At 46.5% G+C, this 12,748-nt stretch overlaps 1 protein-coding gene across 1 annotated transcript in view; it reads right to left on the bottom strand.

Moving 5' to 3' along the window:
- The window catches only part of LOC147187015 (A-type potassium channel modulatory protein DPP6-like), an 83,685-nt gene extending 73,721 nt beyond the window's left edge, over positions 1-9,964 (bottom strand). The window contains exon 1 of the mRNA XM_086101992.1: positions 9,887-9,964. Coding sequence (XP_085958118.1) covers positions 9,887-9,937 — 51 coding nt within the window. The 5' untranslated portion in view covers positions 9,938-9,964. The remainder of the gene's footprint in view (positions 1-9,886) is intronic.
- Positions 9,965-12,748: the final 2,784 nt, after the last annotated feature.

The following is a 12,748-nucleotide window of genomic DNA, read 5'->3' on the forward strand; positions in this document are numbered from 1 at the left end:
ATATATACTGTATATATATATATATATATATTCTGCCATGTCTACACGACAAATACGATGATATCGCCACATCCCATCTTTTTACGATCTTTCGGCTAATTGTGCTCGATATAACCGATACCGTATCGGCGAGAAGAACGAGCGCGTTAACCAAGGGCGGCGAGGCGCCGTTGCGAGATGTATTCCTACTCGTCGACATCACAAGGTACACCTAACCGCCCCCTCCCTGCCCCAAAAAATAAATAAAATCAAACACGCTAGACATTTTGCCATCATTAGGCTTCTCCGACGCCAAAATCGTTATCTGCGGATGATGTCACGTGCCAAGTAGTATCGTCGATCCCGTCAAAATACCGTATTGGCCCGAATATAAGACGGCCCTGATTATAAGACTACCCCCTCTTTTTCAAGACTCAAGTTTGAAAAAAGTATTTTTGAACACCAAATTAATTTTTATACAGAAAATAATTACAGTACATTTGAAACAAATGATTGTAACACTATATTTGAGAGAAAAAGCATCTTGAAGTTTACACCATAACTTCTCAGCTGCCGGTTAACCTGACAGATCTTCGATCCACTTTTCTCCAGATTGTCGCTACGTTTCTCCATTTTCTGTTCTCTCTTCTCTTATTTTCTTCTCTTTTCTTTCTTACCGCTATTTTTTTTATTTTTCTTCTTCGTGCTACCGCTATTTTTATTTGTATTCTTCGTGATAGTGACGGTTCACTTTGGCCTGGGGAGTCAAGTTCAGCATTCGCTTCAATGATATCTGGCGCCATCTAGCGTTGCGAATGGATATAATGTCTAGACCCCGAATATAAGACGACCCGCACTTTTTCAGTCTTATTTCAATGCAAAAAACACCGTCTTATATTCAGGCCAATACGGTATGTCATGCTCGATCAACACGCGATGCCATGGTGAGAAATATAAGCTGAATTTTTGCAGTGTTTGGCCTATAAATAACAATGGGGGGAAAGGGGGGGGGGGGGACTGCCAGTCAAGCAGATCCTTGTTACCACACATGGAGTGACTGATGTCCCCCACCTGTCCTCCACACCGCTCCTGAGAGATTAGAAGCGGGAACGACGTGGTGGACAAAGCAATGCCACATCCCCTCGAGCTGCAACCCCACCTCACTCATCCTACCCCCCCCCCCCCCCGGCCTCCCACCAGTGTGGGATACGGAGGCAGACTCATACCGCAAGATGAAAAGGCCCATTGGAGTCTCACGGGGTCCTGACGGTAAACGTGGTATGCGTTCACAAGCAGCCCCTCACTCCGCCGAGCGGCTATTTAAAGACACATGCTCGGTGTTTGTGAAGCCCGAACAAAGTACGCCCCAGCGGAGGTGACTGCGGTTCGCCGCACCGTGGGCGGCATCGGCGGCAAACATTTCATTTGCATCCTCGCCGCCGCCGCCTGGCTCGCCTTATCGCTCTCTATTTGAGCAAGCGATTAAGCGTCCGATAAACTCGCCGAGGTTCAAATGTCTCCGCGGCCTCGCGGGGAGGGGATTTGCATGGCGGCGGCTCACGTCGCCAATGTTTGCCGACGGCTAATACGAGGCACGTCGCCATAAACAAAGCAAATATTGAAGCAGAGGAGATCTATCCGCTTCAATACACCGCAATGACACTTGATGCTCGCGCTCAGGCGGGCTCTCGAGGCCCAGTCCCCCCCCCCCCCACACACACACACAAATAAAACGCAGAAATGAAAGCAAAGACTCTTGACATTCGCAGCGTCACCCAGCCAATGGAACAAATATCAAACATAAACAAGGTGGAGGCCATAACTTTCCCTGAGTGCAGATTTTATGTTCATTGGTATTTTTTTCTTTTTTTTGGGGGGGGGGGGGGTCAAATGTAAAATGTCAGTGACGGCTCGTGTCTAGACCGCTATTATTTTCGGTCTGGAATCAACAAAAAAAAAAAAGCAAAGGTGAGCTCAACTTTTGCTCGTCAAGGCCTCGAATGGACACGAAAGACAATCTTGCGTTCATGTTCTTGACTATAACTGGAGGACGATTAGCATTCGGCGGGCAACTGCCGCAAGCGACAGATTTGATGCTGCAGAGTAAGAGCGCCCAATTAAAAACCAAAAAAAAAGGTGGAAGATTCATAAGAGGAAAACCTCATTCCCAAAAGTGCTCACTTAGGCAGACTAAAACATTCTATTCCCATCACCGAAAAAAAGCGTACATCTACTTTTCTTCTACGGTCACCGGTCTACTAACACACAACAAGCAAAATTAAACATTTGGATGACTTTGCACCCCCCGTTTGTCTAACGTGGGTCAAAATTAAGCGAGTAATGAGACAAGTGCTCTCATCTTTGAAGGACTCCTGGAAAAAGCCGAGACGATCCGAAATCAGTTGCTTCAACCCATAGCGGCCCATGTTTTGTTTGCTTTCTGAGGCTTTTTTGTGGGTCCACTCATCATAGACATCGCGTACCTACCAAATTTTATGTTAAACCACTTCCGAGGTCTTACATTTCCAAAATCAGAGGCAGTGCAACAGAGCCATTTTTCATGCACATGTCCAACAAACCAAACCGAGATAATGTGTTAAGTTATTGAGTGTAACAAAACAAAAAAACAAATCCTGTTCGCATCTCTCAAAAAGAGCTCACCCGTTATGCTTCGACTGCAAATGTGCGCACAAAAAGATTGAGACACAAGGCTTCATGAGCAAATAAATCAGCGGTTGAGAAAAAAACAAAACAAAAAAAAAAAAAAACGTACTGAGACGTATCAAACAATAGTATGCTGCTTCCAACTTTTTAGGAAGAGCCGGGCAAAGTTCCGGTGCACTTCCAACATCCTGCATTCAGATTCAAGAGTGAAGCTTTGATCATCGAAGGACATCATCATCATCATCATCATCATCATCTCGGCAAGCAATTTTGCTCTGGGACAACAGCAGCCCCGCCCCCCGAAGTCCCCGCGGCGGAGCAATGAGCCGCAGCAAACCTGATTAGGGCTCGCCGTAATGGATGAATCCTACTGGACGCACTTTGGAGATGAACAACTCGCCCCCGACAAGACGGCGAGACAGCGGTTGGAGAGTCATCAGATAGAAAATGAGTCATTTTACAGATGAAGGGAAAGATGATTATGATGATGATGATGGCGCTCATCATTTTATTACGACGTGAGAGCACGTTTACATGGGTTGAACCTGAACCTTTTGTCCTACCCACAAAACCTAATCCCATCCCCCCCAACCCTCACCCTCACGTTTTCCCTAACACCACCCTGACCCTTAACTCATTCACTCCCAAAGACGTTTTTAAACGTCTTTTCAGACTTGGCCCAGAATTAGCTGGTACTGAATGAGTTAAAATTAACTCCAAACTTGACTCTGAATAAATATAAATACAGTATAAGCCCTACCATAACCACATGACATGTTCAACAGCATCTACAATTAGCATGCTAAAGATTCCCTCGATGGGAGTTACGAATATTGACTCCTAATGGCGATCCCGACATCAAACGCACCTCATGACTGATTTACACCAGACATTTTCCAACCCGGAGCTGGGCAGATAGTAGGGAAGTGCGCTTTAAACCCAGCAGGAGAGCATCCGCGTCCAGCTGACAGGCAGGTTGGCCTCCCTGATGTTTGATTAAGAAGCACGTTGACCTTTCCGAGGCGGTAGCGGGTGCGAGTGGAGTGGGAGTGGGGGGGAAGGTTTGAGAAGGTGCACCGAGGTGCACTCTCACCTGACAGCCTCCGACTTTAAAGCCTCTCATTATGTCCAAATTCTATCAATCTGCGCAGATTTTTTCCGCCCGTTCGCCGCCAGGGGAGGGGGGAAAAAAAATGGAAATGTCACGGGCGTGCGGATGAGAGGCGCACATTTGAGGAAGATGTCATTGCAGAGGGTGGGGGTAAAAGGAGTGCAAACGGCGGAAGGTTAACCGAGATGAAAGGAAGCGAGATGATGGGCGGGATGCTCGGGGGGGAGCGGGCGGCCTCTTGTCGCTCTCATTGTGAATTACGGAGCAAAAGGTGAGAGAGCGGCACTAAAACATACGTCAGTCAATCACAAGAGGTTCAAAGTACTTCCCAAAGCTTCTTGAGTGAAGTCTCCGCGCTCTGAAGCAAAATTACAATCCGGGCCAAGTAGAACGCCGACGCCGGGTGACGAATTGGATTTCGACGCGCCACTTTTCGCAAAGCGAGCTCCAGCCACGATTTCATGTGATAGACACGAAAGGCCACTTCATTGGGTACACAATTGAGATCCAATACAAGAGCTGGATTCGAAATCCCAAGATGCAGACCCAGGAACAGTTCTCAACTGGACCTTTCTGTGACGCCTTCAGTCTCTGTGTCTTTCACCAACTTACGATGGTGAAAGTTTAGAAAACCGTTAAACGGGAGGCAAACAAGCACAGGGTCAATGTGGAGTTGTGTCTATCGCGTTGCGTTGCTTTCAAAACACACCAAAGATGAAACGACTACGCCAACGGCACTTTTGACTGAAGTACGAGCGCAGTTGGCAGCGTCGTCGTCTGGGCACACTTCCATGACAGTTTGGCATTTTCATCTCCGCCGCGGACAACTCGCGGCGCTACCCGCTAGCTTCATTTACACATAAAGGAGCCCGCAAGACGCCCAAAAAGAAGGCGCAGTCCTTGGCATCGAAACAATTATAATTCTTCTTAGTTCGGATTTACCGGCGGTATAAATAAGGCTCACCGCCTTGCGCGCGAGCAGATTGAGTCGACGTCGGCGGCAGCGAGCATCTGCCCGATCAGCGGGGAATCCGCAAACGGGCCCAAGGTGGCCGCCGTCACGCATTAATTCTGCTTCACTGAGGCGCTAGCGTGACAGGGAGGCCAAACTAAAGGATCGACTCGATCGCTATCAAGCGATACATTTTGAGATCGGCAACGCTGTCAAAAGGCAAAAACCTCATTTATTAAAAGTTTCAAAAATAATACCGCATTGGCCCGAATATAAAACGGTGTTTTTTGCATTATAATAAGACTGAAAAAGTGGGGGTCGTCTTATATTCGGGGTCTAGACATTATACCCACTCACGACGCTAGATGGCGCCAGATATCATTGAAGCGAATGCTGAACTTGACTCCCCAGGCCAAAGTGAACCCGTCGCGAAGAATAAAAAATAAAAATAGCAGTAGCACGAAGAAGAAAAATAAAAAATAGCGGTAAGAAAGAAAAGAGAAGAAATTAATAGAAGAGATAACAGAAAATGGAGACACGTAGCGACAATCTGGAGAAAAGTACGAATGTGATTGCACTTTAGTTTACATATTTAAATGTTCAGATATTAAGATTTGAATGAGGCAAAATAATATGCTTTTTCTCTCAAATATATTGTTAGAATCATTTGTTTCAGATGTACTGTAATTATTTTCTGTATAGAAATTCATTTGGTCTTTTTTCAAACTTTTCAGTCTTGAAAAAGAGGGGGTCATCTTATAATCAGGGCCGTCTTATATTCGGGCCAATATGGTAATAAAGTATCGACTGAAAAGTACGTAAGCACAAATTAATGAACTGTCAAAAGCCAAAGTGACAGCGACCATTTTCTGGGCATATATCACACGGGCCTTGGTGTACATCTTTGTCCTTCCAAGTTTGGACGCCGCATTGTCCCCGGAAGCGTCAAGCGTCGTGATTCATGACTCAAGGCTGCAGAATCAGCTTTTGAGTCGACGCGGATATGGCAAACCTCAGTAATTGGGAGTGAAATCCTCAACTCAACCTGCGGATCAGGATGTTTAAGCTTCAGCATATCGCTTCCTGCGGTTAAACAAGACAACAATTTGCATGAGCTAGATCAAAGTAATTCAATTTAGACCCGTGCAGCCTTTGGTTGTGAATTACTTTTGATCGGGGGGTTTTTCGTGGGCTTGTTCAGACTTCTAACGAGCCGCGTCGCCGCTTATGAGTATCTCTCAGAAAAACCACATCCGCATGGCATTAATTGCGTAGCGAGGAAATGGCCACCAGGCCTTCAAGAGACCTCCCCAATTAAATCAAACGAATCGCTAACATCTATAGCGTGATTAAAAATAGATCAGAAAACGGCGAGCGAGGACGTGCGAATTGTTAATTCGGGCGGCGGGGAACGTCCTGTGAGCTTAATAGCCCTCCGGTGTTGAGCGAGCGCACAACAACGGCGCCCCGCAACAGGTGATCGCTCATCTTCAATCCGGCTCGCTTTAATGATCTCATTAGACAGCCGCTACAAAAGGGGAAGGGGAGGAGTCCGAGTTTGCTGGTGGCCTCTTCTCCTGTGGAGGCGTCCAAACACATAGCGCTTACGTGCAAGATGGACACGGCCGCACATGGAGCGGGGCTAATTGAATTCCCCGGGCCTGTTTCCCAGGGAGACCATGTAACAAAGTGCATTGTATGCCGCCAAACACGATTCTCCATACTGGCTTCCGCGGCAAGAATATAGGTGCTGGCTGCAAAGTAATAGAGAAAAGTGGTTTTGCAACGTCAGGGGAAAAAAAAACAACATTTATTTCCCGTGTGTGTGGTTTAAAAAAAAAAAGTGCAGTTTTAACAACCAACAAAGGCCAATTTCAATTTTTTTCTTGTCGGGTATCTCTATAAGCCACCATTTAACTCTTTCCAATATCTACCTACCGAACAACTGACTTATTACCTAGCGACTGACCGACAATTTAGCTGACGAGCAAACTCGGGAAACTACCACCGAGTGTGCCTACCATCTCACCAGCTCACCAACCAATCAAGCTAGCTGCCAACTGATCGAGGCAGACTTAGCAAGCTAACTACCTGGCTGGTTTCCTGCCAACTTAACTATCAATATACCCACCAACCTAATAAAATACAGCATCTACCTATCGACTAACCAAAATGACAGGCCCAACAAAGTCCCTATTTTCTGCTTTGTTCTTCTTCTTCCAACTACTACCGTACCTAGCTAGCATACCAACGCACTTAGCAACTGACCGACCAACCAAACAAGCTTACCTTTTTCTTTTTGCCTTATTTTCTTTTTAATTCCAAATCGACTGACCAGCCGACCAACCAACCAGCCAGCCTCCCATTTTTCTCTCTCATCTTTTCTTCTTGAACCTTTAATTTATATCTACACATCTACACACCCAATAGCCGACAAGCCAAACTATCTACTACTATGACAAAACTATCGACCTACCAATGGAGCAACTGCACCCCCCCCCCAAAAAAAAAGACCAGACGACTGACCCACCCGATGGCATCAAATACCGCAAGCCAGATGCCACTTTGTTTACGATAGCCTTCAAAACCTGTGAGCGATTGAGGCAAGCTAACCCGACATTAGCGCGTGACGTCACGACACACTGCATGCGACGCACTTACTCATGTGCCTGTGAAATGCACGGACACTGTGAGCGCCGTGAGTAAGAAGTGTGAGAGGCGCATCAACAAGTGTGACTGAGAAGGGGGGTTGGGGGGGGGGGGGGGGCATCAATGCACATCACGGCAAGCAGGTGGGAGGCGAGCCGCAATCATTCAAGGTGAGCTCCAGTGCGGGCCGCTAAACTTGCCCGGAGTCATTTGTTTCATTTAAACAACACAGCAGCCCCCAACCCCACCCCACTGACAAGCCACTGCCTTTAATGGAAATTTATTGGCTGTCGATTGGAAAAGCAATTGTGGCCTCCTTCCTAACCTTTGCATCTTTTGTCAAGGTCAGAAAGAATGAGAAAGTCATACACAATTACAGGTTCAGGATTATTCATCAGACAACCCCCCCACCCCCATAAAAAATTTTTATAAATAACATTGAATGTAGTATCTGTTGTATTTTCAAGTACGGTGAGGGATTTAGAGTGAGATTAAAAAAATTAATGGCCTCTTCTCTGTATCTTGTTTTGCACCTTTTACAAACTTCTATCGTTCGTCTTTGTACGATGTTATTTCCCCCACCCGCCCCACTTAACTACAACCACCTAGCTACCAGTCGACCCTACAATGTAGCTATTTACATGACACGACCCAAATATCAAGTTACCAACCTAACGGGAACCAATAAACAACAGGAAAGTTGACTCTGACGGATCATGTTGAGCTCTGCTACGTCAAATCCCACCCAGACAATATTTGTCGAAAGAACGCACGATCGATACATCACCAACGGTTTAGTCAGCGGCACTTATTGCGCACTCATCTAATCAGGAGACATGATCTGATCCTCCTGTTTGGAGTCATTGCATTCCGCCCGACTCAGACATAAAGAACTGGACCGCCCACTCGCTGGCCCTGCACGGTGTTCAAAGACACTATCTTTACTGTCATTCCCTCGACGGGCTTCTCGGGTTCCAGATCCCGGCACGACACCTGCGGGCTGTTTTCCGCTCTCATTTTCAAGTCGTCGCAAACGCAAACCCCCGACGGACGCCGAAGCACGCGCGCCGTCTTCAGGCCACAACTGCCGCCGGGCGCATCCCTCCCCATTATTGTTCACAGACTTCCCGCCGAGGGACAACAGTTTCCACGCATTGGGGGGGCTCGCCGGCTGTAACAAATCCGTCAAAATCCAAAACGGTTGCCGGGGACGCGCAGTTGCCGAGCAGCGACGTCTCCGACTCAAATCTCCGGAGGTCACATCTTTCATAGTCAATGGCGGCATTAGATCAAGGAAAGAGTCAGCCGACAACAATGGCTAATGTGCAAAAAAATATATACCGGGTATATAAAATAAAAAAGCGGTGTCCCTCCGGACTTAAAGGAGGACTAACACATGTCAAGTCTGGCAGAAATCAAAGTTGCACGTCTCCAGTGAAGTACCGACGTCATTGCTGCAAGATACCGAGAAGCACCAGAAGGGATGCCGTGTAATTCAGAGCAAGAAGAAGAGGCAGAGAAGGTCCCCAACTATTGGGACCTCCAGTCCAACACAAATGGTATTTTGTTCACCGTGACGGGGGTTTCAAAGTTACAATCTTCATTGGACGTTGATTCAAAAATAATAAGAATAATTACATTTCGAAATTAGCCGTGCCTATAGTTCATTTGATGCCCCCCCCCAAAAAAAGCATTAGTCATTCAGCCATTGACAAGTTAGTAGTTTGTTCTTTCATTGAAGTGAGTTCAATCTGATTTTGTAATCTGCGCACTCCCAATATGATTAAGCGTCTCCCTTCATGTTTTTGAGGGGGAGGGGGGCTGCAAAATTTGTCAAATCAGTCGCGCAACTTTATATCCGTCACAACCATAAGGTAAAAAAAACTCACATTGAAAAAATAAAAGAGCAGCTAATTGGTGCGCTGGCTTTGCCTTAGCCTGGAGAAGCGCACGCACGCCATTTCACTTCATTCCTTCCGCCTACGTTGTCCGGATGTCATCCAAAATTGCTTTGTGTTCTTGGAATTCCACCGCAACTCGTTTAGGCAACAAACATTCTTAGAATGAATGACAAGGAAGTGAAATCTGTGATGTCAATTTCGATGAGAAAAAAAAAAGTCACGATCAATTAACGATCAAATATCTACAATTCATACTCGTCTGGGCACAACTAACTCAGGAATAACTTTGGGGAAGCTCACATTCAGTAACAAAGCTTCAAGCTCAAAATCTAATCACACACAAGTGCAATATTCCTCCAAATCAAAAATTTAAAGATGCAATATGTGCCAAATGAGAGCCACGGGACATCTGTGAAGTATTGACGCAGCTGCAGGACAACGCAAGTAAAACTAATAAGCCCATAAAAGAGGTCCAAAAAAAAAAAACTTTCTTGAAGTGGGATTGACGTGCAGCGGAAAAGGGCGTGACACTCAAAATGATCGCGCGTCATGACGCGCTGCTTTTTACAATCGAAAACGCTCCGTGCAGCGAAGCGAAAGCAAGAAGCAAAAGCCGAGCGGCTCACTCACCAGCACGTTGCCTTGCATCTTGGCCGTTTCGATCAGGTCTCTCTCCTTCATGTTGCAATTAGCGTGGAATGCTTCACTCGTCATGGGGGGGGGGGGGGGGGGCGCCACACGAGGAAGCAAGAAGCGAACAACGCCGGGCTCACACTCGGACTCGTCTGTGGTTACTGCGTGCGGACGTGATCGGACACGCAGCCTCGCGCGCGCTCACGTGCAGCGGGCGTGCGCGGAGGGAGATCGGCAGACGTGATTTCTCCACGCGCGCGCGTGAAAGGGGAGAGAGTGCGGCGCGTGCACGCTGGCGTGGCAGACCGGCACGTGGAACAATACGAACGCCCAGGAGAAGTGATTCCGACGCTATCAAACGCGCCTGCAAAGATTACCCACCAAATCCACGTTTTTGTTTTAAACAGTTTCGTGTAATTATCAAATCGAGTGTAGAGTGAACTACTTTGCTGAAAAGCACACTTGTGAGTTTAGGTAACTGACCAATCTTGTAATTTTCCCCATTGAAACGACATAATCGGTTCAGGTGGCGCAATGATCATAAAATAGGAGTCATTTACACCCCTCAAAAAATGTTTAGAATGGCCTCTTGATGCCAAAAAAAAGTGCCTGACTAAATGAAACTCCAGTTTTCACTCCGACAAGGTTCCGTGGTTTCAAGATGCCACGTGATGGCAGCGAAACTTCTGACTAAATGAAGCTACCCTCTTCATTTCGATATTTTTGCACTTAGATGCCGCAGAATGGTGCCAAAGCATTACTTTTACTTTAGACATGGCTTTGGCCTGAGCAAAAAAAAAACTAAATGGAGAGGGGTTTATTTTTCTGTGAAAAAAAAAAAAAGGAATTTCTCCATTGTGAGGCGAATAAAGGTTTTCTTATCTTAACTCATTCAGTACCAGCCAATTCTAGACCGAGTCTGAAAAGACGCTTAAAAACGTCTTTGGGAGTGAATGAGTTAAAAACACGTCTGTGATTTACTTTTTTCCCCCCATTCTCACAATGTTAAGAAATCCATTTGGTGAGTTTCCAGAAAGTGAAGCAGTTGGACAAACCAATAACGTTTCATGGTCAAGCCGTATTAATTAATTAATTCCATTTTGAGTTTGCGGCTGAAATTTAAAGCACTTTAGCGGTTAGCGGCCTTGAGAATAATATTTTTTTAAAAACCACACACATACAGCTTCGCCATTAATTCCCCCCCCCCCCACCCCACTTCATCTGAACTCCGCTCTATAAATCAATAACCCTGAAAGTCTGAATTTAGACAGTGCATTAAAAGCCGCGATGGTGCAACGCTGGAGAGAAATACAAAGAAGTGAACAAATCCACATTTCAGATAAATCCCACTGGGCCAAGGAAGAAGATGAGGGAGCGTGGGGAGGGTATGCTATTAATTACTGGGAATAACAGTGTCAAAACAAGCTCGCGGGAGGCCACGGGGTGGCCCGCGACTCCAGCTGGACTGCTGACAGCAGAAATATATCGGCTGAACTTGTTATCAGCCGCGGCGACGCGTTAAAAGCCCCTCGTAGCTAGCTCAACTAACATCAACACCGCCAAGCGAAGGCGTTTTGGGAACAAGCCGGGTTGTGAAGCTAAATGAGAAGCATCTGGCTTGCGTGGAGAGAGGGCAAAAACGGCAAACTTGGCGGAGGTCTGCGGGCAGGCCAAACGTCTGGAAAATCGTCAGGTAGGAAAGTGGCCAAAGCCGCGTGCGAGCCGCGGGGAGGCCTGCGAAAATCTGCTTCAACACATGTCGCCTGATGGCAACGTTGAGCCAAAACCTCTCAAAATATTTTTTTATAAATAAATAAATGATCAGCGCTGTCATGGAAAACCAGACCAAAAAGCTGCTGCAGGCAATCAAGCAGGCGGGTGGGGAAGCAGGTAAGTGAGAAAAAAAACGTGGTTTCACAAGTCTGCACACCCTCTTAGAACGGCCACCACCGTGCTTCACTGTAGGGGACAAGTGTTCTTGTTTTTCATAATTTTTGTGGAAGTATGGCCAAACTTGCATCACACATTCAGTCGTATTAACGACAGAAAAAGTTTTGATCGAATTGTTCTCAAACCATGAAAAAATAAAAAATAAAACGATTCTATTCTCATTCACTCTCAAAGACGTTTTTAAACGTCTTTTCAGACTTGGTCCAGAATTGGTACTGAATAAGTTTAAGTAGGGGTGTGTTGACTTTTTATACCCACTGTAGATCATTCAGTAGGTACTTAGAACTGGAAACACAGAAAAGCCGATTCAAATATGAACAAAATAAAAGCCCAACGTTTCCCATTTTCGCGCTTTTCTGATGACGCTCTCTTGACGATCTTTCTTTCTTGGGTTGCTTATTACCATCGCCAAGCTCCAAAGACAACCGAGCGGGCCCCCAATTCCCAAAGGAGTGAGCGGCACTTCCATGAAGTGACAATCACCCAAGCACAAATAAACTGCCCCCCCCCCCAAAGCCGTGGCGGCACAAATCGATGTTTTCATTATCACCTTAATTACGCCGCACGACGTCCTGTCACGTGTGGGCCCTTTTTCAATGACAGCCTGAGGGGAACAAGACGCGTGGGGGGGCGGCGGCGACGGGGGGAGGGGAAAACTGCACAGATTCACCCAACAAGAACACCACTCGAAGGGATTGTTTCGAGCCCTTGAATTTCTTTCTATTGTGCAAGATAGCATTCATCAGGATTACCTGCCGAGAGGAGCTATCGCAGTCACGGGGACGATTGCGATTTTACAAGTGCTTGCAAAGATTTGAACGTAGCCTCACTTCACTCTAACCCCGCTCTTCATCGATAGTTGCCGGCGAACCCAAATCGTCAAAGACGAAAACGTAGGACATTTCACGA

Source organism: Hippocampus guttulatus, chromosome 21 (genome assembly GCF_054856545.1).
Source record: "Hippocampus guttulatus isolate MCC_2025c chromosome 21, RoL_Hgut_1.0, whole genome shotgun sequence".
NCBI lineage: Eukaryota > Metazoa > Chordata > Actinopteri > Syngnathiformes > Syngnathidae > Hippocampus > Hippocampus guttulatus.